The 22,352-nt window shown below is 48.2% G+C and overlaps 1 protein-coding gene across 2 annotated transcripts in view; it reads right to left on the reverse strand.

The window, feature by feature from the left end:
* Positions 1 to 22,352, reverse strand: part of NSMAF (neutral sphingomyelinase activation associated factor) — a 214,950-nt gene that overhangs the window by 86,949 nt on the left and 105,649 nt on the right. For both annotated transcript variants that reach the window (XM_078785018.1, XM_068127973.2), the window contains 2 exons: positions 14,555 to 14,648; positions 1,231 to 1,294 (listed from right to left, as the gene is read on the reverse strand). In XM_078785018.1, the coding sequence (XP_078641144.1) occupies positions 1,231 to 1,294; positions 14,555 to 14,648 (158 nt within the window). The remainder of the gene's footprint in view (positions 1 to 1,230; positions 1,295 to 14,554; positions 14,649 to 22,352) is intronic.

Raw genomic sequence — 22,352 nt, forward strand, 5'->3', positions numbered from 1 at the left:
GAGGTGACGGGGTGAAGGGGTGACGTTAGCTTGGGTGATGTTTGATGGGTTTTTTTCTCGAAAATTGAGATGTATCAAAAAGCAAGGACACCTACATTGAAGAGAAATCAGCAAGATAAATATTACCAAAGGAAATCAACAAGAAATCCAAGTCAAATCAGTTGTGTGAGCAGAAAATATCAGATGGCAGAAAAATGTGTTGCACGCTTGGAACAAGATTGCCAATAGGGCGGATACTATACTAGTAATAACAAGCGTTACGCCTAGGTCCCCCGTCGGTGAAGTGATGTGAGTTGACAAAGTGGAAGACGCAGAAAACATGCTATGATATGATATTTCGCTCACAAGGTTCAGACATACATGGAGGCGGCCATCTTGGATTTTGACGTGGCGACCCAATTTTCAATAGCGTTCTTCCTTATGCCGAGATACACCCACACACCAGATTAGAAGTTGGTACTTCGCTTATTTTTCAAGATATTCATCTCACAAGGTTCAGACATACATGGAGGCGGCCATCTTGGATTTTGACGTGGCGACCCAATTTTCAATAGCGTTCTTCCTTATGCCTAGATACACCCACACACCAGATTAGAAGTTGGTACTTCGCTTATTTTTCAAGATATTCATCTCACAAGGTTCAGACATACACGGCGGCGGCCATCTTGGATTTTGACATGGGTTGCACCCACACACCAAATTTGAATGCGGTCTTTCGCTTACGCACGCACGCAAACACGCACGCACACACGCACGCACGGACGGACGGACGGACACACGGACGGAGGGGAAAGCCATAGTCCCCCTTTCGCTGCGCTGTGCGACGGGGGACAATAACCACATTATAATGATGATTATAATAACGGAGACAACTGGAGCTCCACGAGTTCATTTTCATCCTGGAAGAACTCGGTGACTGAATGAGTCATTCCATAAGAAAGATTTCATCGATATTCCAGTAATAAAAAGCGAAGGCAACAACATTTGCTTTTCCGAGTTAAAAGTCCAAACATCGTCCATAACACCTCATGGTGACTCAAACCAGGATAACAAGGATATGTGAGCATATCCTATCATGTGGAGAGAAAGAGTTACAAGTCAGTGGAAGCTCAAGTTGAGAAATAAAACAATTGATGACGACTTCACTAGACAATGATACAGCAGCAGGAGATGCTGGTTCGATGCAGAGAAGGGTCTTCAGAGCAAGTACATCGATCCAAACTCCCTCACCTGTTAAACATGCGGTCGGCGTGGTCGAATCGGCCATTCTGGAAACACAGCATATGTTCTGGAGCTGAAAAACAACCAAAACACAAAAAAAAAACCAGGAGTACATGGATTTAAGAAAGCCTATAATGCAGTCACAAAAACATAAATACTGTTCATCCAGTGATGTGCTATCGTCCTGGTTCATCCAGTGATGTCCTATCGTCCTGGTTCATCCAGTGATGTGCTATCGTCCTGGTTCATCCAGTGATGTCCTATCGTCCTGGTTCATCCAGTGATGTCCTATCGTCCTGGTTCATCCAGTGATGTGCTATCGTCCTGGTTCATCCAGTAATGTCCTATCGTCCTGGTTCATCCAGTAATGTCCTATCGTCCTGGTTCATCCAGTGATGTGCTATCGTCCTGGTTCATCCAGTGATGTGCTATCGTCCTGGTTCATCCAGTAATGTCCTATCGTCCTGGTTCATCCAGTAATGTCCTATCGTCCTGGTTCATCCAGTGATGTGCTATCGTCCTGGTTCATCCAGTAATGTCCTATCGTCCTGGTTCATCCAGTGATGTCCTATCGTCCTGGTTCATCCAGTGATGTCCTATCGTCCTGGTTCATCCAGTGATGTCCTATCGTCCTGGTTCATCCAGTGATGTCCTATCGTCCTGGTTCATCCAGTAATGTCCTACCGTCCTGGTTCATCCAGTGATGTGCTATCGTCCTGGTTCATCCAGTAATGTCCTATCGTCCTGGTTCATCCAGTGATGTGCTATCGTCCTGGTTCATCCAGTGATGTGCTTTCGTCCTGCTTCATCCAGTGATGTCCTATCGTCCTGGTTCATCCAGTGATGTCCTATCGTCCTGGTTCATCCAGTAATGTCCTATCGTCCTGGTTCATTCAGTGATGTCCTATCGTCCTGGTTCATCCAGTAATGTCCTACCGTCCTGGTTCATCCAGTGATGTCCTATCGTCCTGGTTCATCCAGTAATGTCCTACCGTCCTGGTTCATCCAGTGATGTCCTATCGTCCTGGTTCATCCAGTGATGTCCTATCGTCCTGGTTCATCCAGTGATGTCCTATCGTCCTGGTTCATCCAGTGATGTCCTATCGTCCTGGTTCATCCAGTGATGTCCTATCGTCCTGGTTCATCCAGTGATGTCCTATCGTCCTGGTTCATCCAGTGATGTGCTATCGTCCTGGTTCATCCAGTGATGTCCTATCGTCCTGGTTCATCCAGTGATGTCCTATCGTCCTGGTTCATCCAGTGATGTCCTATCGTCCTGGTTCATCCAGTGATGTCCTATCGTCCTGGTTCATCCAGTGATGTCCTATCGTCCTGGTTCATCCAGTGATGTCCTATCGTCCTGGTTCATCCAGTGATGTCCTATCGTCCTGGTTCATCCAGTGATGTCCTATCGTCCTGGTTCATCCAGTGATGTCCTATCGTCCTGGTTCATCCAGTGATGTCCTATCGTCCTGGTTCATCCAGTAATGTCCTATCGTCCTGGTTCATCCAGTGATGTGCTATCGTTCTGGTTCATCCAGTGATGTCCTATCGTCCTGGTTCATCCAGTGATGTCCTATCGTCCTGGTTCATCCAGTGATGTCCTATCGTCCTGGTTCATCCAGTAATGTCCTATCGTCCTGGTTCATCCAGTGATGTCCTATCGTCCTGGTTCATCCAGTGATGTCCTACCATTCTAGTTCATCCAGTGATGTCCTATCGTCCTGGTTCATCCAGTGATGTCCTATCGTCCTGGTTCATCCAGTGATGTGCTATCGTCCTGGTTCATCCAGTGATGTCCTATCGTCCTGGTTCATCCAGAGATGTCCTAGCATTCTAGTTCATCCAATGACAATTTAAGAAGATTAAGGATTCAGAGGTAATTGTCAACATTCCCAACCAGCACGGTGTGCCATCACAACATGAGGCTGATTAGCATTCAGTGGCGCAAGAAGCAGCCTTAAGATAAGCGACAGGTGAAAACTACGGTCAAGTTTCCCATTTCCTGTCAAATGAGACAAGCTCGGCTGGGATATCGGTCGAATACAGCATGTAAAAAACAATGCTGCACAATAAACAAACAGCTCACGTTCTGACATTGAGGCTGAACAGCAATGCCTCCATGGGACCAGTAGTCATTATTAAGCGAACGCAACATGACTAACAAAATGCTGGAAGCATTTGCTGTCTGCCTGGAGAAGTCAACACGGGCCTCACTGTCTAGACTAAAACATCAATCCTGATGAGGTCACCTCTTAAAGATTCTGGCCTAAAAGGAAAGGATTTCCAGTCCATCTCTAATACTAAATAGTAAAGGCCTACATGCATTAGATAGAGAAACGCTAGAGAGGGAAGGTAAGCTCCCTGTCTGAAAAAAGAGAAACATTTGACGATTACATATATAGATATATATAGATATAGATATATATATATATATATATACTGTTGCGAATATGGAATTTGGCCTCCATATCCGCTTGTAAATATTCCCCTATTTTCCCCAATACTCCCCAACTATCCCCAATCCCCCATTCCCTAGTCCCATTGTCTGTAAACAACAATCAGTAGAGCCGACCTTCCCCTTATTCCCCCATTAAATGTCGTGCCCAGGTCCACCGCACCACACGTAGACAACTTTCGGACATCTTGCTAGTTATTCTTAGTCTATGTCAGTTAAGGCCTCGTTTCCATTAATTATGACTCTTCGTTGCACCAGAATGTGATTATATGGCATCAGTAGTGAGTTTAGGACCTTTCCCATACCTCCTTCCATCTTCCATACCTCCTTCCATCTTCTTCCACAACTATAACTACAACAACAGAGGAGATGGGGGCGGCGCGGCGGCGCGGGGGAGGATGCGTCCTCACACCGGCTCGGCGCTCCACGGGGTTACCAGAGGGGCTGGCTGTCAGCTCCTCGTCAAGGGCGGAGCCTGGTAACCCCCCCGCACCCAATCAGAAGGGCGGACCGATTCCATCTGGGGCGGAGCTAACGAGCCGAGGGCGTGTCACTCCCCGCCGGATATACGTGGCGACTGACCGGAAGTAAGAAGAGATGCGCCCCCAGCTGAAGAGAAAGAAGGACCTGCGAGCGCTGAGTGAGATGCGCCCCCAGCTGGAGAAAGAAGTACCTGCGCGCGCTGAGTCAGAGGCGCCCCGCCTGAGAAAGAACGTTGCCTGCGATCGCTGAGAGGAAGCGAACCCGCCTGGGAAAGAACGTCCCCTCCGAGCGCTGTGACCTCCCCGCATCTTTGGACCGGACTGTACCCTGCTTTGAGCCAAGAGTGCACCTTGAGCCATCGCTATCTGCCTTTCCTTGCCATCAATCCCCGTGTGAGTCAGCCGTTGTCCCGTTTACCTGTCGTCTGTCCGGGGTCAATATAAGAGTGTGTCTAAGTGCCTGTCTTCCTGTGATATACCTCTAGCCCCTGTAATCTAACCTTTCCGTACGAATATAATTGAGAATCGAAACATTGGTGTCTGTCATTATAATCCAGCCGGGTGTCTTCTTTTCCTTTATTGATCCAGCGTAGCGCGGCTCCGTCAACGTCGAGTATAATCGGGTAATTTGTGCGGACACGACGGCCATTCCGCTCGGCCCACCTTAACATCAAAGTCGTGTCTGTAACAATTGGTGTCGAGGAGTGAGATTCGGACCCGGGACTAAATTAGTTAGGCCCAAATTTTGGGAGGGAAAATCGATTCGGAGCGCGTACTGCGCTCGACAAAATCGATCCGGAGCGCGGTCCCGCGGTTACTGCGCTCGACGAAATTATAACAGCAAAATTTGGATTTGTGTTACGAAACTCGAATTTTGAAAGTCGCGCTATGGCGGATCAAGACGGCTGGGGTCCGGTAGGGGAGAGTGAAGCAGGGTCGGTCCAGGACCAAATTGAGGGACATGAGGGACAGGAGGAGAGCGAAGCAGTGAGGGCGGCAGGTTCGCAAAATAGCGTCGTCACGCACGAGGTGGCGGGCGCGCAAAATGGCGCCTCGCACATAGCTACGGCGGCCGCACCCGCTGCACAAGTGGGAGGGATGGCCCAAATGCAGGCCCTCATGGAGCAATTTATGATGCAAATGACGGCCCTTATGGAAAAGAATAGTGAGCAAATAGGGGTAATGGGGAAACGGATGGATGCTCGGAGTGAGCAATTGGGGGTAATGGGAAACCAATTGGGGGTAATGGGAAACGAAATGGGGGTAATGAGGGACGAAGCGAGGGGTACCAGTGAGGGATTAGACAATAATTTTAAGGGATTAGACATGAAATTTGGGAAATTAGACGATAGATTAGGGGAAATACAGGAGGGGTTAACGGGGGTAGAAAACAGAATGGCCGCTCAAGAGAATCAAATGGAAGGGATGCAAAAAGGGTTAGAGGGGTTAGAAAACACCATGGAAGGCAAATTGAGGGACATGAGGGACCAAGCGGAAAGGGAAGTTAACCAAATGGGGCAGCAGATAGAGGGGGTCAGAATGGGGGTAGAAGCCAAACTGGATGCTCACAGGGAGGAAATGGAGCAGATGAGGGTGGCATCTGGGCAGGAGATGCAAGTGATGGGAGAGGAGATCAGGAGAGGAGTGAGTGAGGAGGTCGGAGGAGTGCGCGAGGAGGTGAGGCACTGTAAGGAGCGCATGGAGAAGGAGGTGAGAAAGGGGACTGTAAAGTTACAAGGGGGCATAGAGGACCTGACGCAGGAGGTGGAGCAGCTGACGGTGGGACAGACGGAGTTAGTGGAGCAGGTTCAAAGGAACACTGCGGTATTAGGAGGTTTAAAAGCGACACAGAAAGAACTAAAAGATGACTTGGTAGCGACGAAGAGGGAATGTCAGATGGTACGTGAGGGACTGACAACGAGGTTGGACGAGGTGGTAGAGGTAATGGAGACGAAGGACCGGCAGGTGAGGACGCACATGGAAACGGTCAAGGTAGCCTTGGAGGACGAGCTTGAGGAGACGTACCGGGGAATAAAAGAGGTGAAGCACAAATTAGAAGAAGTGGAAGAAGGGATGAGCGAAATTAAGAAGCGACGGAGAGGGGATAAGAAAGAGATAAAAGAGGAGATAAAAGAATTGGTCCAAAGTCTGTGTTTGGATCGTGATGATGTGCTCATTAACCGGATGAGGGATTCGCAGGTGATGGAGGAGAAGCGAAGAGGAAGAGGACCCGGTGTAAGTGGTGACCAATATGGTCGTGCGTATGATGCGCCAGGGGATTTAAGAAGCTTGGGGATTGGTTTGGATCCGGGTGTTCGTGAAAGGCCGTTGGTGAGGTGTGTGACAGGTCTGGTGTGCGAAAAAGGAGGTGTGCAAGAAAGTCCGACTCTGGGGTGTGTGAGGAAAAAGTGCGTGCCAAGGAGTAGTGAGGGTGCTGGCAAGAATGAGTCGGTCGTAGCGCGTGTGCGAGGGGGCACATGGAAGCGCGGTGTGGTGAGTGTTGCAGAGGGTGTGACGGGAGAGTGTGCGCGAGAGAGGTGTGTAACGGACGGGTGCATGAGGAAAGAGTGCGCTGTCAAAGGCAAGGAAGAATGCACACCTGTGGTGAGTGTTACAGAGGGTGTGACGGGAGAGTGTGCGCGAGAGAGGTGTGTAACGGACGGGTGCATGAGGAAAGAGTGCGCTGTCAAAGGCAAGGAAGAATGCACACCTGTGGTGAGTGTTACAGAGGGTGTAACGGGAGAGTGTGCGCGAGAAAGGTGTGTGACGGACAGGTGCATGAGGAAAGAGTGCGCTGTCAGAAGTAAGGAAGAGTGTCCACCTGTGGTGAGTGTTACAGAGGGTGTAACGGGAGAGTGTGCGCGAGAAAGGTGTGTGACGGACAGGTGCATGAGGAAAGAGTGTGCTGTCAAGAGTAAGGGTGAGTGCGTTGTCACGAGTGGAGGTGAAAGTAGTGAGAGTGACATGGAGCGTGAGTTAGTTGTGACAGGTGAGCGAGGATGTACACCTGGGATGGAAGGATGCACACCTGGAATGGTAGAGCGTGAGTGGGAATGCACGCTGGAGTTGGTGGTGAGGCACGTGGTTGGGTGTGCGAATGAGAGCACACCTGTGATTGTCACAGAGGAGGTGACCGAGGAGGGGGCGCGAAGCGGTGTATTGGTGAGGTGTGCGAGCAACGAATGTGTGCCACAGTGTTCGGTGGTCAGGTGTGTGACCAAGGCTGTGAGTGGAATGAGGGTACCTGGGTGTGTAAGGAAAGGTACGAGGAGCATGGGCACAGCTGGATGTGTGAGCAAGGAACGGGCTGTGGGGTGTAAGCGTCCAGGTGAAGCATCGACGTTAGACGGGATAGAGTTTAGAACGACTTATAGCCGAATCGGGCCCTCGGTGCGTGCTGGGCCTCGCTTTGAACGGCCGCGTCCGTGCTCCACTAGGCGGAGCGGGCAGCCCGATAGGAAGGGTCGTTATGGCGACCACGTTTTGTTGAGACGTGCCGGCAGGTCGAGATCGAGACATTGGATGGCTCCACGCCGAGGTGATGCGTGGGATCTCGGCCCGGGTAAACCTCCGTCCCTGCCCCGAATGCCGGACGCATCCAGCCGCAGGCACAAAACAACCAGCATCCATTGCTTGGCTTTACGAAGCCGGGCTTTGGACAGGGATTGGCGCACCGAGAGGTATTAGTGAGTCGACTGGGTGATGAGGTTAGTGTTTTGGACCCAAAATTAGAGAAAAACAAAATTTGATGATTGGCAAAGGATTGGCAGTAGTGATTGGCAGATGATGGGTAGTGATTGGCAAATTTTTAATTTGTTGAAATTTGATGTGCAAAATTGGTAGTGAGAGACCCCCGATGTGGTGGGATGGCAAATCCACCATCCTTCCCATGTGGGGGGCAAAGGAGCAATAGCTTATGGGGTGTATGGCAGTGAAAACTAGCCCGGGTGGGTTAGGATATTGTGTGTAGGGATCTAGAGAAGATGACCTTAGGTGACGTTAAGTTTAGTTAGTGACTGATACCTGTAGTAGGGACGCAGGTAGATTAGTGTGGATGATAATGACGTGGGAGCGCAATAGTTTAAAGGGACGACTGGGAAGCGCAAGTTTCAGAAGGGAGTAGTTAGCTGAGATGATGCTGTGTGTGTGAGAATTGAACAGGTGTGATTGCACAGGTGTGCAACTGGACAGGTGTGTGGAGCAGTGTATGAGTAGTGAGTGTTGTGGATCAGCGCGAATGCGCTTGGGGAGAGAAGGGTGCAGGTGGCACCAGGTGTGAGAGCACAGGTGTGCAAGTACAGGTGTGTGGAGAGAGTTGGAGTGAGTGGTACGGAGTGGTGTGCATGGTGCGAAGGTGTGGATGGGGGAAGAGTGGACCCCTTTCACGAGTACCCGGGGCGGGTAGTGTAAGTGTTAGGTAGAGGGTGCAGGTAAATTGTGGTTGGATATTGGCATTTGTGGTGCGGTTGCAGAATGGTATTGTGGATGGGTGCATTAGTGTTGTGGAAATGGCTGGGCGTGTAGCCTGTTAGTGTGTGTAGTTGGTTGGGCACTCCACCACTGTGAGGATGTCGGCCAGGTGAGGCCGCAGGTGGGCTCTGGGAGCCGGTAGAGTTGTGGATGGGGCCCGAGGATCCGGAGGATGGACCCGGGTAGCCCAGTGCCAGAGAGGGCACCGAGTGGGGAGAGCGCCAGAGGGCCTTCCCCAGGTAGTTAGGTTAGGGTAAGGAGCAGGTAAGCTCGGAGGCAACTGCAGTGGTGGAGGTGTGCAGGTGGGTAGACCCACTGGGAGAGGTACACGTCGCAGCCCAGAAATTGTACGAGGGCACCGGGAGATGAATCGGGGGAGTGAGACCCCAAATTGAAAAGCACCACAGTTTGGCCAATGGGAATTGGTTTTTAGAACCCATAGTGTAAGAGGGCCAATGGTTTGGCCGGAGAAAGACCCCGGGTAGTGTAAAGTTGTTAAAGTCATTTAGGAAATAGTTAGGATTGAAGAACCTGTCGCACCATACGCAGCCACTTACCTGTGATGATGATGACTCCACACCTGTGTTTTCTTTGTTTTGTTGCAGGAGATGAATTGCTGTGTGGATTTGTGAGACGCATCACGACGTGGATGAGACATTGGGGTGATTCCATCTCTCCCTCCCTTGGAGGGACTGATGATGAATTGGTAATGGCAAATTTTGATGTTCAGTTGGAGATGGCAAATTTTGATGAGAGTTGAAAATGGCAAATTTGATTGGTTAGGAGGGAGAGAAGACGAATTTGGTTTATGGGAGGAACGGGGAAGACAGTAGGGATGTTTGTCGATTTGTAAAGTAGATGTTTATGGGTAGTGTTGTGTTTTGTGGATACAGTAAGGGGTAAGGGAGGGGCCATGTAGGTTACCTGGTGGGGGGGGGGGGGGCGTACGATAGGAACGTACCTGTCTCACCTGGTTCCCATGTGCCCCCAGTGTGCATCACCTTACATTGCGTGCACTTTTGCGCCCTTACCACCTTACTCACTTGTCTGCTTCTTTTGTCTCCCACCTCCGAGGATCTGGCTTTGGGGTAGAGAGAGAGGAGAGAGAGGTGCTGGCTGCGCAGTTGTGGGCCTGCACTTTCGCTGTTTGCTGCCGGGATCGATACACCATATGGACCGCAATGTTTGTGGCCACCCACAATGGACCGCAGTTCGTTTGCGGCCAAGCACCACCCGGGGATGGACCTATGGGTCAACGTGGCACCTATGCCATACAGGTGAACCACTTTTAGTTAACACCAAGTGCACCACAAGAAGAGCAAGAGACACCTGCAGGGTTAGGGGTTGTCAAATTTATTTTTATTCCAATGAACAATGGTGACTGCACCGATTGGTGGTGGGGTGGTGCTTTTGATGCTCGGGAAGGGTGCTCTGCACGTTATTAAAGGCCGTCGGCCACAGAGCACTCGTGGGTTGGTGTATCGATGTTGGCAAGCACGCTCTCTCTATGCATAACATCTGCATGTGTTCCTCCAAAAACAGGTCCTGGATCGTAGTGTAGATATCAGCGTAATCTTGTAAATAATGCTCCCTACCGGCTGTATGTGTAGTTTGAGAATTCTTTCCGCAATTCGGTTATCCTGTGGGTGTGTTTCTGTGAGGAGAAGGGTGCAACGTCGCAGGGGGACATATTTACTCATTTGTGAATATCTGTAAAACTGTCGCACTCAGGGTAGAGTTAATAGTAGAGGGAACTACATTGCGTGCCACACTAAAGTAGGTAAAAATTTATCGGGTCGGGACGCCCCGAGGGTAGAGAAGGGTGCAATGTTGCGAATATGGAATTTGGCCTCCATATCCGCTTGTAAATATTCCCCTATTTTCCCCAATACTCCCCAACTATCCCCAATCCCCCATTCCCTAGTCCCATTGTCTGTAAACAACAATCAGTAGAGCCGACCTTCCCCTTATTCCCCCATTAAATGTCGTGCCCAGGTCCACCGCACCACACGTAGACAACTTTCGGACATCTTGCTAGTTATTCTTAGTCTATGTCAGTTAAGGCCTCGTTTCCATTAATTATGACTCTTCGTTGCACCAGAATGTGATTATATGGCATCAGTAGTGAGTTTAGGACCTTTCCCATACCTCCTTCCATCTTCTTCCACAACTATAACTACAACAACAGAGGAGATGGGGGCGGCGCGGGGGAGGATGCGTCCTCACACCGGCTCGGCGCTCCACGGGGTTACCAGAGGGGCTGGCTGTCAGCTCCTCGTCAAGGGCGGAGCCTGGTAACCCCCCCGCACCCAATCAGAAGGGCGGACCGATTCCATCTGGGGCGGAGCTAACGAGCCGAGGGCGTGTCACTCCCCGCCGGATATACGTGGCGACTGACCGGAAGTAAGAAGAGATGCGCCCCCAGCTGAAGAGAAAGAAGGACCTGCGAACGCTGAGTGAGATGCGCCCCCAGCTGGAGAAAGAAGTACCTGCGCGCGCTGAGTCAGAGGCGCCCCGCCTGAGAAAGAACGTTGCCTGCGATCGCTGAGAGGAAGCGAACCCGCCTGGGAAAGAACGTCCCCTCCGAGCGCTGTGACCTCCCCGCATCTTTGGACCGGACTGTACCCTGCTTTGAGCCAAGAGTGCACCTTGAGCCATCGCTATCTGCCTTTCCTTGCCATCAATCCCCGTGTGAGTCAGCCGTTGTCCCGTTTACCTGTCGTCTGTCCGGGGTCAATATAAGAGTGTGTCTAAGTGCCTGTCTTCCTGTGATATACCTCTAGCCCCTGTAATCTAACCTTTCCGTACGAATATAATTGAGAATCGAAACATTGGTGTCTGTCATTATAATCCAGCCGGGTGTCTTCTTTTCCTTTATTGATCCAGCGTAGCGCGGCTCCGTCAACGTCGAGTATAATCGGGTAATTTGTGCGGACACGACGGCCATTCCGCTCGGCCCACCTTAACATCAAAGTCGTGTCTGTAACAATACCATATAAAACACAATGTGTGTGTGTGTGTGTGTATGTGTGTGTGTCTGTCTGTCTGTCTGTCCCTCTCCACAAGGGTAGGTTTAAAGGCTTTGAGTAGTGCTTTAGGAGGGATTTTAGTGGATTTGGGGAGGGGGGGGGGGTGGGGAGGAGGGGTTAATGGGCAATCTTTCAACCAGCACGACTGTGTGTCCACCGGTGCAAAGACTGAAAAGACTCTGAGGACCCAAAGGACCCCAAGGGCCCAGAAGACCCGATGGACCCCAAGGACCCAGAATACCCTGTAGACTGTTAAAGACAAAAGACCATGAAGACCCAGAAGACCACAAGGATGCAGAAGACCTCAAGGACTCTGAAGAGCCAAAATACCCTGATGACCCAAATGACCCCAAAGACTGAAAAGACCCAGAAGAACCAATGGGCCCCAAAGACCCAAAAGGCTTCAAGGATTCAAAAAACCCAAACAACCCCGAGGACCAAAATGACAAAGTGGACCCAAAAGACCTCAGAAAACTCAGAAGACCCCCCCCCCCCCCAAAGACTCCGAAGATCCAAAATACCCCAAAAGACCCCAAAGACCCAATGGATCCCAAACAAGATTGTTAAAGACCCAAAAGACCTTGAAGACCCTAAACATCCCAAAGACCCAAAATACCCCAAATACCCTGAAGACCCAAAAGACTGAAAATACCCTGAAGACCCAATGGACCACAAAAGACCCAAAAGACTCGAAAGACTCAGAGGATCCAAAAGACCCTGAGGGTCCAAAAGACCCAAACAATCCCGAAGACACACCAACCCAGAGGACCCAAATGACCCCAGAGACCCAAAAGACCACAAAGATCCAAAAAAGACTGAAAAAACCCTGAAGAACAAAAGACCACGAAGACCCAAAAGAGCCTGAATACCATAAAGACCCCGAAGACCCAAAATACCCCAAGGACCCAGATGACACCCAAGGGCTCTGAAGACCCAAAATACCCAAAAGATCCCAAAGACCCAATGGGCCCCAAACACCCAAAATACGCTTAAGACTGTTAAAGACCCAAAAGACCCAAAACACCCAAAGACCCTGAAGACTGAAAAGTCCCCAAATATTCCAAAGACTCTTAAACACCCTGAAGACCAAAAAGATTGAAAAGACCCTGAAGACCGAAAAGTCCCCTGAGGCCCAAAGGACCCAAAGACCGAAAAGACCCTAAAGACCCAAAATATCTGGGTTACTGAAAGGATCAAAAAGACCCAGAAGACCGAAAAGACCCCGAAGACCCAAAATATCCCAAAGACCATATATATAAATATCCTAATGGTCGATCGGCCTGTAATGGAGGCTCTTGCTTTCCCGCCAACAATAACTCATGCTTGGTAATAAAACCTGAGACGCAGGTTCAATTGCAATCGCAATACAGGACGATGTTGCCGGCAATCCCTTTCACGGGAAGCCTCAACTCATTAGCGACCCATATCAAAAAAGTCCGACCCATATATATTGTTACGGACCGCGGATAAGGATGTTGATTTGCCGAGCGGATGGCACCGCGGCCGAACAGTTGCCCCGACTAACCCGATTCCCGAACGTTGGCCGGATCGCGCCACAGATATTCAATAGGGAAAAGACAAAGGCGACACGGATGTGAAGAAGAAGAAGAAGACAAAAAGGTTGGCAATACTACTAAATTTATTCCTATTATATACACGCTCAAAGTAACCAAGGAAGAAGGAAAGATAATAAAATAATGTACAGAAGATATTAGAGACACAGTGAAAATCGCTAGCTTACCTACAGTCTTAATTAACCCAGGGACAAGACACACAGAACAAACTCACGTACACAAAAGGATGGAAAGGCAGGAGGTGGATGGCTGGAGGGAGAGGAAGGTCCAACGGGTCCTGCAGCACGATCGGCGCGTTTCGCAGCCGCCGTTCCTTCGCGGCCCTGCTCAAAACTGCCGTCCAGGCCCCAAGCTGCTGTTGTTGCTGCTGTGGCTGTTGCTGCTGCGGCTGTGTGGACGTCGCGTGCTCTTTTCAGGACTCGTCTCTCTCGTCTTGTCAAAGCTCATCTGGTCCAACCACTCAACTCAACAACTTGCACGTCTCCCTGTCCAACTACTACTCGGTTCTTGCGCACGTGCTTTTATAGCGCCTCAGGCGATCAAGCCGCCGGCCTTCAGGACACGCCCATCGGTCAGCTCACCTCGGCCATGATTGGTCGGCACGGCCCTCTGGCTCCGCCCTTGATGACGATGGGCGGGCACGCCCTTCTTCCCCGAGCTGAGCACATGTTCAATGGCGGCTTTGGGGCGAAATCAGCAACCCACCGCTGTAACAAACCTGGCAAACTGCCCAGTGCGGTTGGCAATGGAGACTTGGAGGGGATGTAGCTGGAAATGGAGATTTTGGGAATGGGAATGAAAGGGAATCTATCTTGTTTCACTTGGTGCAATGGAGTGTCATCTTAATGGAAGACAAGGCCTTACCCTAATACACATAATAAAGATATAACTATCAACAAGGGGGGAAATCTATGATTGGCTGACGTGTATGCTTTATGGAACTAACTACGGGAACGCCCTTTGACCTTTATACAACAGACTGGAGACAGGAGGGTCCAGAATAAAGCAATAATAATAAAAAACACAATAAAAAAAACACAATCCTCATATCCATAACAATATATATATATATGCCTCTGTCCATACAACTGATGAGTGACAGCTTCTTCTTGAACCTCTACAAAGAAAATAAATAATCATTGTTCCAATCAGAATAATAATGAAAGCCTTTTTCTATACAAGAAGAAACATGAAACTATACTTCTTGATTTTAGGGCCACAGATGCTGCAAAGAAACAAAGTCCACATACTGAGGAAAAATATAACATGTATTAAGGCACTCTTTATGACCGTGAAGAGGTGTGTAGGTATCCGACTCACCAACTCGCACCAGGTAGAAGAGCACATATGCAGGTGATGAGTAGTGACTGCCGTACATGAATTTCTGATCTGGAGGCATCTGTTTAAAACGTTCCTGAGGAGGACATTGAAAGCAATGCAAAACCAGGCTGGAATGCAAAATATTGACGTGTCAGTGTTGGGAAGCATGGTCACCATATTTGAAGCATTTTTATACCACATTTGAGCTTCAAGGAAGAGCTGATTATGGAATATGACAGGACAATACACAAACAGGCAGAGGATAACTAACAGGTGAACGAGGGAAAGACAGATAAGTGTTTGAGTTTTTCATTTAACGGAATAGATCGATTCAGGTGTCGTCACATTACCCATGATCCTCAATCCAAGTCTGCCATTACTGAGGGTAATGAGAGACGCAGCAGAGACAACAACGATGTACACCATGGCTTATAAATATATTACGCCACCTAATAAGCTACAGAAAGTAAAGTTGAAGTTCGTTGACACACTTGAGCAGATTATTAAAGGCAGTTATTTTGTGGTGAAAAGTTTGTGAACCCTTTAGAATTTCCTGTATTTCTGCATAAATTTGACCTAAAATGTGATCAGATCTTCTCCAAGTCCTAAAAACAGATAAAAAGAACCTGGTTAAACAATTAGCACAAAACAAATCTACTTTTCATTCATTTATCGAGCAAAATGATCCAACATTCAATTTCTTTGTCGGAAAACGTTTGTGAACCTTTACATTCAGTAACTGGTGGCACCGCCTTGAGCAGCAATAACTTCAACCAAACGCTCCTGTAAATCATGATCAGTCCTGCACATTAGCTTGGAGGAATTTAGGCATATTCCTCCTTACAGAAATGCTTAAACTCAGGGAGATATTTGTGGCTTTCTTGTATGAACTGCTCACTTCAAGTTCTGCCACAGCATTTCAATTGGGTTAAGGTCTGGACTTAGACTTGGCCATTCCAAAATGCAAAATCTCTTCTGCTTCAGCCATTCTGTTGTAGATTTACTCGTGTGTTTAGGATTGTTGTCTTGCTGCATGACCCACTTTTTGTTAAGCTTCAGCTCACGGACGGATGCCCTTACATTCTCCTGTAGAATTTGCTGGTACAATCCAGAGTTCATGGTTCCGTCAATGATGGCAATTCGTCTGGGTCCTGAGGCAGCAAAGCAGCCCCAAACCATGATACTCCCACCACCATGCTTCACAAAGCAGCCCCAAACCATGATACTCCCACCACCATGCTTCACAAAGCAGCCCCAAACCATGATACTCCCACCACCACCATGCTTCACAAAGCAGCCCCAAACCATGATACTCCCACCACCACCATGCTTCACAAAGCAGCCCCAAACCATGATACTCCCACCACCATGCTTCACAAAGCAGCCCCAAACCATGATACTCCCACCACCACCATGCTTCACAAAGCAGCCCCAAACCATGATACTCCCACCACCATGCTTCACAAAGCAGCCCCAAACCATGATACTCCCACCACCACCATGCTTCACAAAGCAGCCCCAAACCATGATACTCCGACAACCACCATGCTACACAAAGCAGCCCCAAACCATGATACTCCGACAACCACCATGCTACACAAAGCAGCCCCAAACCATGATACTCCCACCACCATGCTTCACAAAGCAGCCCCAAACCATGATACTCCCACCACCACCATGCTTCACAAAGCATCCCCAAACCATGATACTCCCACCACCATGCTTCACAAAGCAGCCCCAAACCATGATACTCCGACAACCATGCTTCACGGTTGGGATGAGGTTCTCATGTTGGAATGCAGTGTTTGGTTTTCAGCAAACATGACGTTTCTCATTTGAGCTAAAAAGTTCCACTTTCGACTCATCTGTCCACAGAACATTTGTACAATAGCCTTCTGGATCATCCAGGTGATCTTTTGCAAACTTGAGATGGGTGACAATGTTCTTCTTGGAGAGCAGTGGTTTCCGCCTTGCCATACTCCCATGCACACCATTCTTGTTTAGTGTTTTCCTCATGGTGGACTCATGAATACTGACATTAGCCAATGCAATAGAGGCCTGCAGATCCTAAGACGGCACTCTGGGGTTCTTTGTGACCTCCTGGATTATTGTACGGCTTGCTCTTGGAATTTTCTCTATTTGTACACTATCTTCCTAACAATGGATTGGTGGATCCTAATATCTACAGAAATGGTGTTGTAACCCTTTCCAGACCGATGAGCATCAACAACTATTTTTCTGAAGTCCTAAGAAATCTCTTTTGATCGGGGCACAACACGCTTCCACAAACCTGTATGGTGAAGACCAGCCTCTGATGGTGACGCACAAAGTTTATGTTTTTCATATCGGACAGAACCACCCAAACACACCCCTGATTGTCACCCCATGTATTGAAACACCCAACTGTAATTACCCCCTTAAACGAGCTGATTAACCTAGAGGTTCACGTACTTTTTCCGACAAAGAAATTGAATGTTGCATCATTTTGCTCCATAAATAAATGAAAAAGAAGATTTTTGTATTCTATTTGTTTCATTAGGACCTCTATCTATTATTATGGATTATATGAAGATCTGATCACATTTTAGGTCAAATTTTTGCAGAAATACAGAAAATTCCAAAGGGTTCACAAGCTTTTTCTCAGCACTGTTGATACAACTCACTTGGATGGGGGCATTGATCCCGATGAAGATCTAAAGATGATTGGAGTGTCCATGATGAGGTTGAAGCACAAGCTCTGTTGCTCTTACATTGTAGGCTCAGGAAGGTCGGTGGTCTCTATTTTTTAACCATCTTTTCTCCAATTTACTCCCTCTACTCTATCAGGCCTCTGTCACTGCCTATCAATGCCATCAGGAATCTGACGCTGCCTATCAACTTCAGGGTGACATGCTCTTCCAGTAACCCCTCCTGGTCAAATTTTCAAAATCTGGACTCACTGTTCTCCACGTCTCTTATTCCTGGTTTCTCCCATCGATGGAACCACCTTCCCGAGGCCGTTCTTTCACACTCTTCTCTCCAGGGCTTCAATCAGGCGGTGCAGCACCACCTCATGCTATGCCACATCCAAACCCACAAATCGTTTATACTCGCATTAACCTAACCCTCTTACTTGCACGTTACCGTGTTTCCTTCCCTCCTGTCTCTCTCATTCCTCTTTTCATGTTTGTTCATTGCCTTACTTCTGATCGAGCTGCTGAACAGAGCTGTTGTGTCAAGCTGCTGCCCTATTATCAGTATGTATCCATTTACCATCGTCACCTCACTCTTCGAGGAGCCTCTATCATGTAAGTAAAGGTAATATAAATAGATTAGCAGAAGTACCTGGCATTGCCGGGTGGGGGAGGGGAGGGGAACGGGGGGAGGGGGAAGGGGAAGGGAGTAGAATGGGGAGGAGGAGAGGAGAGGGGGGAGGAGGGAGGGGGAGGAGGAAAGGAGGGGAGGGAAGGGGTGGGAAGGGGAGGGGAGGGGGAGGAAGGGAAGGGGAGGGGGAAGGGGAGGGGTTGAGGAAGGGGAGTGGGGAGGGGGGAGGGGAAGGAGGAAAGGGGAGGGGAGAAGGGGAGGGGGGAGGAGGAGGGGAGGGAAGGGGAGGGAGTGGGGGGAGGGGGAAGGGGAGGGCCAGTCAACAATGACGTTGCAGCACAGGCTGAGATTCAGTGTATAATGTTCCTCGCTGAAATGCGCTAAGTTAAATATGAATAAAAAATATGGATCTCGTCATCGGAGGTCATTTTTAGGTAGGCCATGTCCTTCCCAGGCCCAATGGCCATGTCTATGCCAAAAATCAAGTACGTGAGCGAGTCTGGCGCACTGAATTGAAAATATATAGAACGCTCATACTCTGTGAAAAGTGTAGCCGCCGTGTCGCCATCTTGGTTAGCACGACTCGACCGACTCGCTTCGCGGATCTCGTTTGTTTTGAACGTGTCCCAGATTTTAAAAGCCAGACAACTGTTAAAATGCCATTTTGTGTGGCAATAAACTGCTCCAATCGGTTACGGAAGGGTTGTGGAAAGACGTTTCACAGCTGTTTCAATGGCGTTTAATCCATATCGCACAAAATCGACAAAAAAACACGATCGCACAAAAGGTGAAAAAACGCAATCGCTTTTCGCTCTGAATTACGTGCAAACGCGTGACGGAAATCACCATCGCCCAGCATCGAGTGCCAACCAAGATGGTGCCCGGTGGCTGCATCTCCACCTATGTGGTGTGAATGGCAATGGTCATTCTATATATTTTCAGTTCAGTGGTCTGGCGGCGAGGATGGAATATCACGTGATCGCTCTGAGCGAATCAGCGAGCTGCTCTGGCACATGCTGAGATTCCATCTATAATGTTCCTCGCTGAAATGCGCTGAGGTAAATATGAATAAAAAATATGGATCTCGTCAAATATTTTTAGGTAGGCCATGTCCTTCCCAGGCTCAATGGCCATGTCTATGCCAAATATCAAGTACGTGAGCCTCTCCGTTTAGGAGTCTATAGGTAACACACAAACAAACTGTGTTTTATATATATAGATATCTAATTACCATATAACTCTAAATGTATCGACAAATTAGAGCTGTCTCCCTCGACATATCACGTGCCTTCGACACGGTCTGGCACCCCGCTCTGCTCACCAAACTCTCCTCCTTTGGTATCCATGGAAATCTCCACGCATGGCTGGCGGACTTCCTCTCTAGTCGTCGTCAACGTGTGGCCCTGAATGGGTTTCTCTCATCTCCTCTTCCTGTTCAGGCTGGAGTTCCCCAAGGCAGTGTTCTGGGCCCCGTGCTTTTTCTGGTCTTCATCAATGATCTCTCTGACTCTCTCGAAAATCCTCTCTATCTCTTTGCTGATGACTCCACTCTCTGCCGCTCCATTCCTCTTCCCTCAGATCGGCAGTCTGCTGCCTCCTCACTCTCTGAAGACCTGGACAAAATCACAGACTGGTCAAACAAGTGGAACATGTCTTTCAATCCTGACAAATCTCACACTCTTACTATGTCTCTCCGAAAAGATCGACTGGACAACCCTCCCATCTACTTTCTCAACAATCCTCTCCAAGAAGTTCTGTCGCTCAAGATTTTGGGTCTCACTATCTGCCATGATCTTTCTTGGGAAAACCACATTTCAAAGCTGGCCTCCAAAACCAGTCGCCGACTGGGCATCCTCCGTCGTGCGAAGTCCTTCCTCGGCACACCTGAGCTCCTCACCACATACAAGGCTTTCATCCGCAGCTCAATGGAATACTGTTCTCCCCTATGGGCCGGTGCTCCTGCCTCACACCTAGCTCGGCTTCACGCTGTTGAAACCAAAGCTTTCAGAATTATTGGAATCTCCCGCGATGAAGCTATCTCTGAGGGCCTTTCACTCACTCACCGCAGGCAGGTAGGTGGTCTTTCTGTCTTCTACCGACTCCTCTCCGGCCTTGCACCCCCAGCTCTCTCTGTGCTCTGTCCCCCAAATATTCCTACAGGTCGCACAAGATCTGCCAGCAACCCTCTGATGGTTAAACTGCCGAAATCTCGGCTCTCCGCTCACCTTCACTCTTTCATTCCTCTTTTCTCCCGCCTCTGGAACAAACTCCCTCACTCCCTTCAATCCCACTCCTCCCTCCAGGTCTTTAAAACAGCTGTTCACCACCATCTCTTATCTTCCCCCATCCAAAACCTTGATCTTTTCTACCCCCGCTAATTCACCCCAGATCCACCTTGTTTGAAATTCCAACTTCTTTCCTGGAAGTCCTGGCAGTGTCCATATGTTTTATACCTCTCCCACTGCCCCCTTCCCACGCCCCCCCCCCAAAGCCCTCGCCCTCTCTCAGATCTCTCGATGTCTCCATGTCTCTCGGTCCCTGCTCTCAAATGTTGTGTTTGTGTCCTTCCCCCTCTCTCCCCATCTTGTCTACCGCTCCCTATGTTATATGTTTTATGTGTCGGTTTGTCTTTCTGTGTGATTAATGTTCGCTCTTTCACGAGCCTCGATATTGTATACAAAAAAAAAAAAAAAAAAAAAAAAAAAAAAATCGTGAGAAAATGTACAAATACGCTAAATGGCTGTGTGCCATGTGTGCCATGTGTTTGGTGATGACATCATCCTCATTAAACTGACAATGGATCGAAAGGGTAATCTGTGATAAACAAGGTATATTACAGGTTCAAAACTACTCTCAAAAACCAAGTGTCTCACAGGCGTATCAAGAACGTTCCGTTTCCTTTATTCTCAGCAAATGAGACACCAAATATGTCACGTTTGGCAATAAAAGGTGCAATGATTATTCCTATTATATTCAGCATGATTGCAAATAGTTAATTGGAAGCTGGTTTGGCTCAATAGCAAATGTCAAATCTACTCATTCATCAATTAATATTCGTTTTAAAAAGGTCCAAACAGGCAAACATAATGAAGACAATGGTGAACACCAAGTGTAACGTAAAGTGTTGAATGGGCAAGTCTAAAGGTATTGAATACAAAGGTAAACAAGAAAGAGCAATAAGAGATTGGAGACCCTCACCCAGACGTGTTTTAGTGATTTTTAAGGCGTTTGTTAAAACAAATACGGTGGCCAAACCATGTGACAGATGACGTCATCATTTTTTTTTCTCCCCCAAGCTATCCCAAGATGACGCTCAAGAAATTTAATCTTGATCGGATTAAGTTTTGCACTTGTCAAATGATGACATCATAATGGAAGCACCTATGACATCATCATTAACATATGTTATTCCCAATGGAGAGTTATTTACAACTAGCAATGGTACCAGCCCTACGGGCAGGGCTTCAAATGGGAGGCCCAAATGAAAAGGCAAAATATCAGAAATTGAAGGCTTTTTTATTTTTAACGATTCATATAAACATCCGTTAAATCATATCACATGCAAATCATCAAAATCTAAACAGTACATGGCGCACATTTTGAAAAAGGATTGAATTCTGCAAAACGGAAGCGGCCGCTACACGTCTTTCTCAGTCGCACGTTTATGTGTGAAGATTGCGCGCCAAATCTGTAACACGGAAGCGGCCGCTACACACGTTTCTCAGTCGCTTTGCACACGCTGCCATGTTACTTTGGAGCCGCACGTTTATATAGGAAGAGTTCGTCAGGAGTCGATCTACTCTCTCCTGGTACGTAGAATTTCAACAAAAGCCACATCACTGTTCATATCGGTAAATATTATTCCATCGTGTTTGGAAAAACTGGAAAATTGGAAAACTTGGAAAAACAATATAGCCTATTTTACTCCCAGGGGTCCCAGGAATACCCACCCAAAATATCGTTGTGATCGGTTGAGCCGTTTTTGCGGTACCTTCGAACGGACGGACGGACATTTGGTGAATTATAGTAAGATGAGCCATGTCTCAATTTTTTCTGTGCAGCACTTATGGAGATATAGAGGTGCAAGGTTTTTCGGTTCTTCCCAGATGGTGCCTGCACCACGTGACCAATGACGTCATAATTATCATTTTAAAAAATTCTACATGAGGAGGTATGGTGAAAATTTCCTGTCAATCGGACCAAGAGTTGCAGAGAAAATCATATTTATTCTGTGCGGACAAACAGACAAACAAACAAACAAACAAACAGAGAAGAAATATGTCGTGCATAACACGATACTTGCGAAATCCCTAAATAAAGTTGTTGGCGTATGATGACCTCAAAAATAATTGGTGGTTGAATTCAGTGACCTGGTGGTATTATGAATTGGTAGTAGAGGTGCACCTATGGTTTTTCGGTTCTTCCAAGATGGTGCCCGCACCATGTGACCAATGACGTCATAATTATCATTAAAAAAAATTCTACATGAGGAGGT

The sequence above is a fragment of the Myxine glutinosa genome, chromosome 9 (genome assembly GCF_964187855.1).
Source record: "Myxine glutinosa chromosome 9, kmMyxGlut1.1, whole genome shotgun sequence".
NCBI classification, from domain to species: Eukaryota; Metazoa; Chordata; class Myxini; order Myxiniformes; family Myxinidae; genus Myxine; species Myxine glutinosa.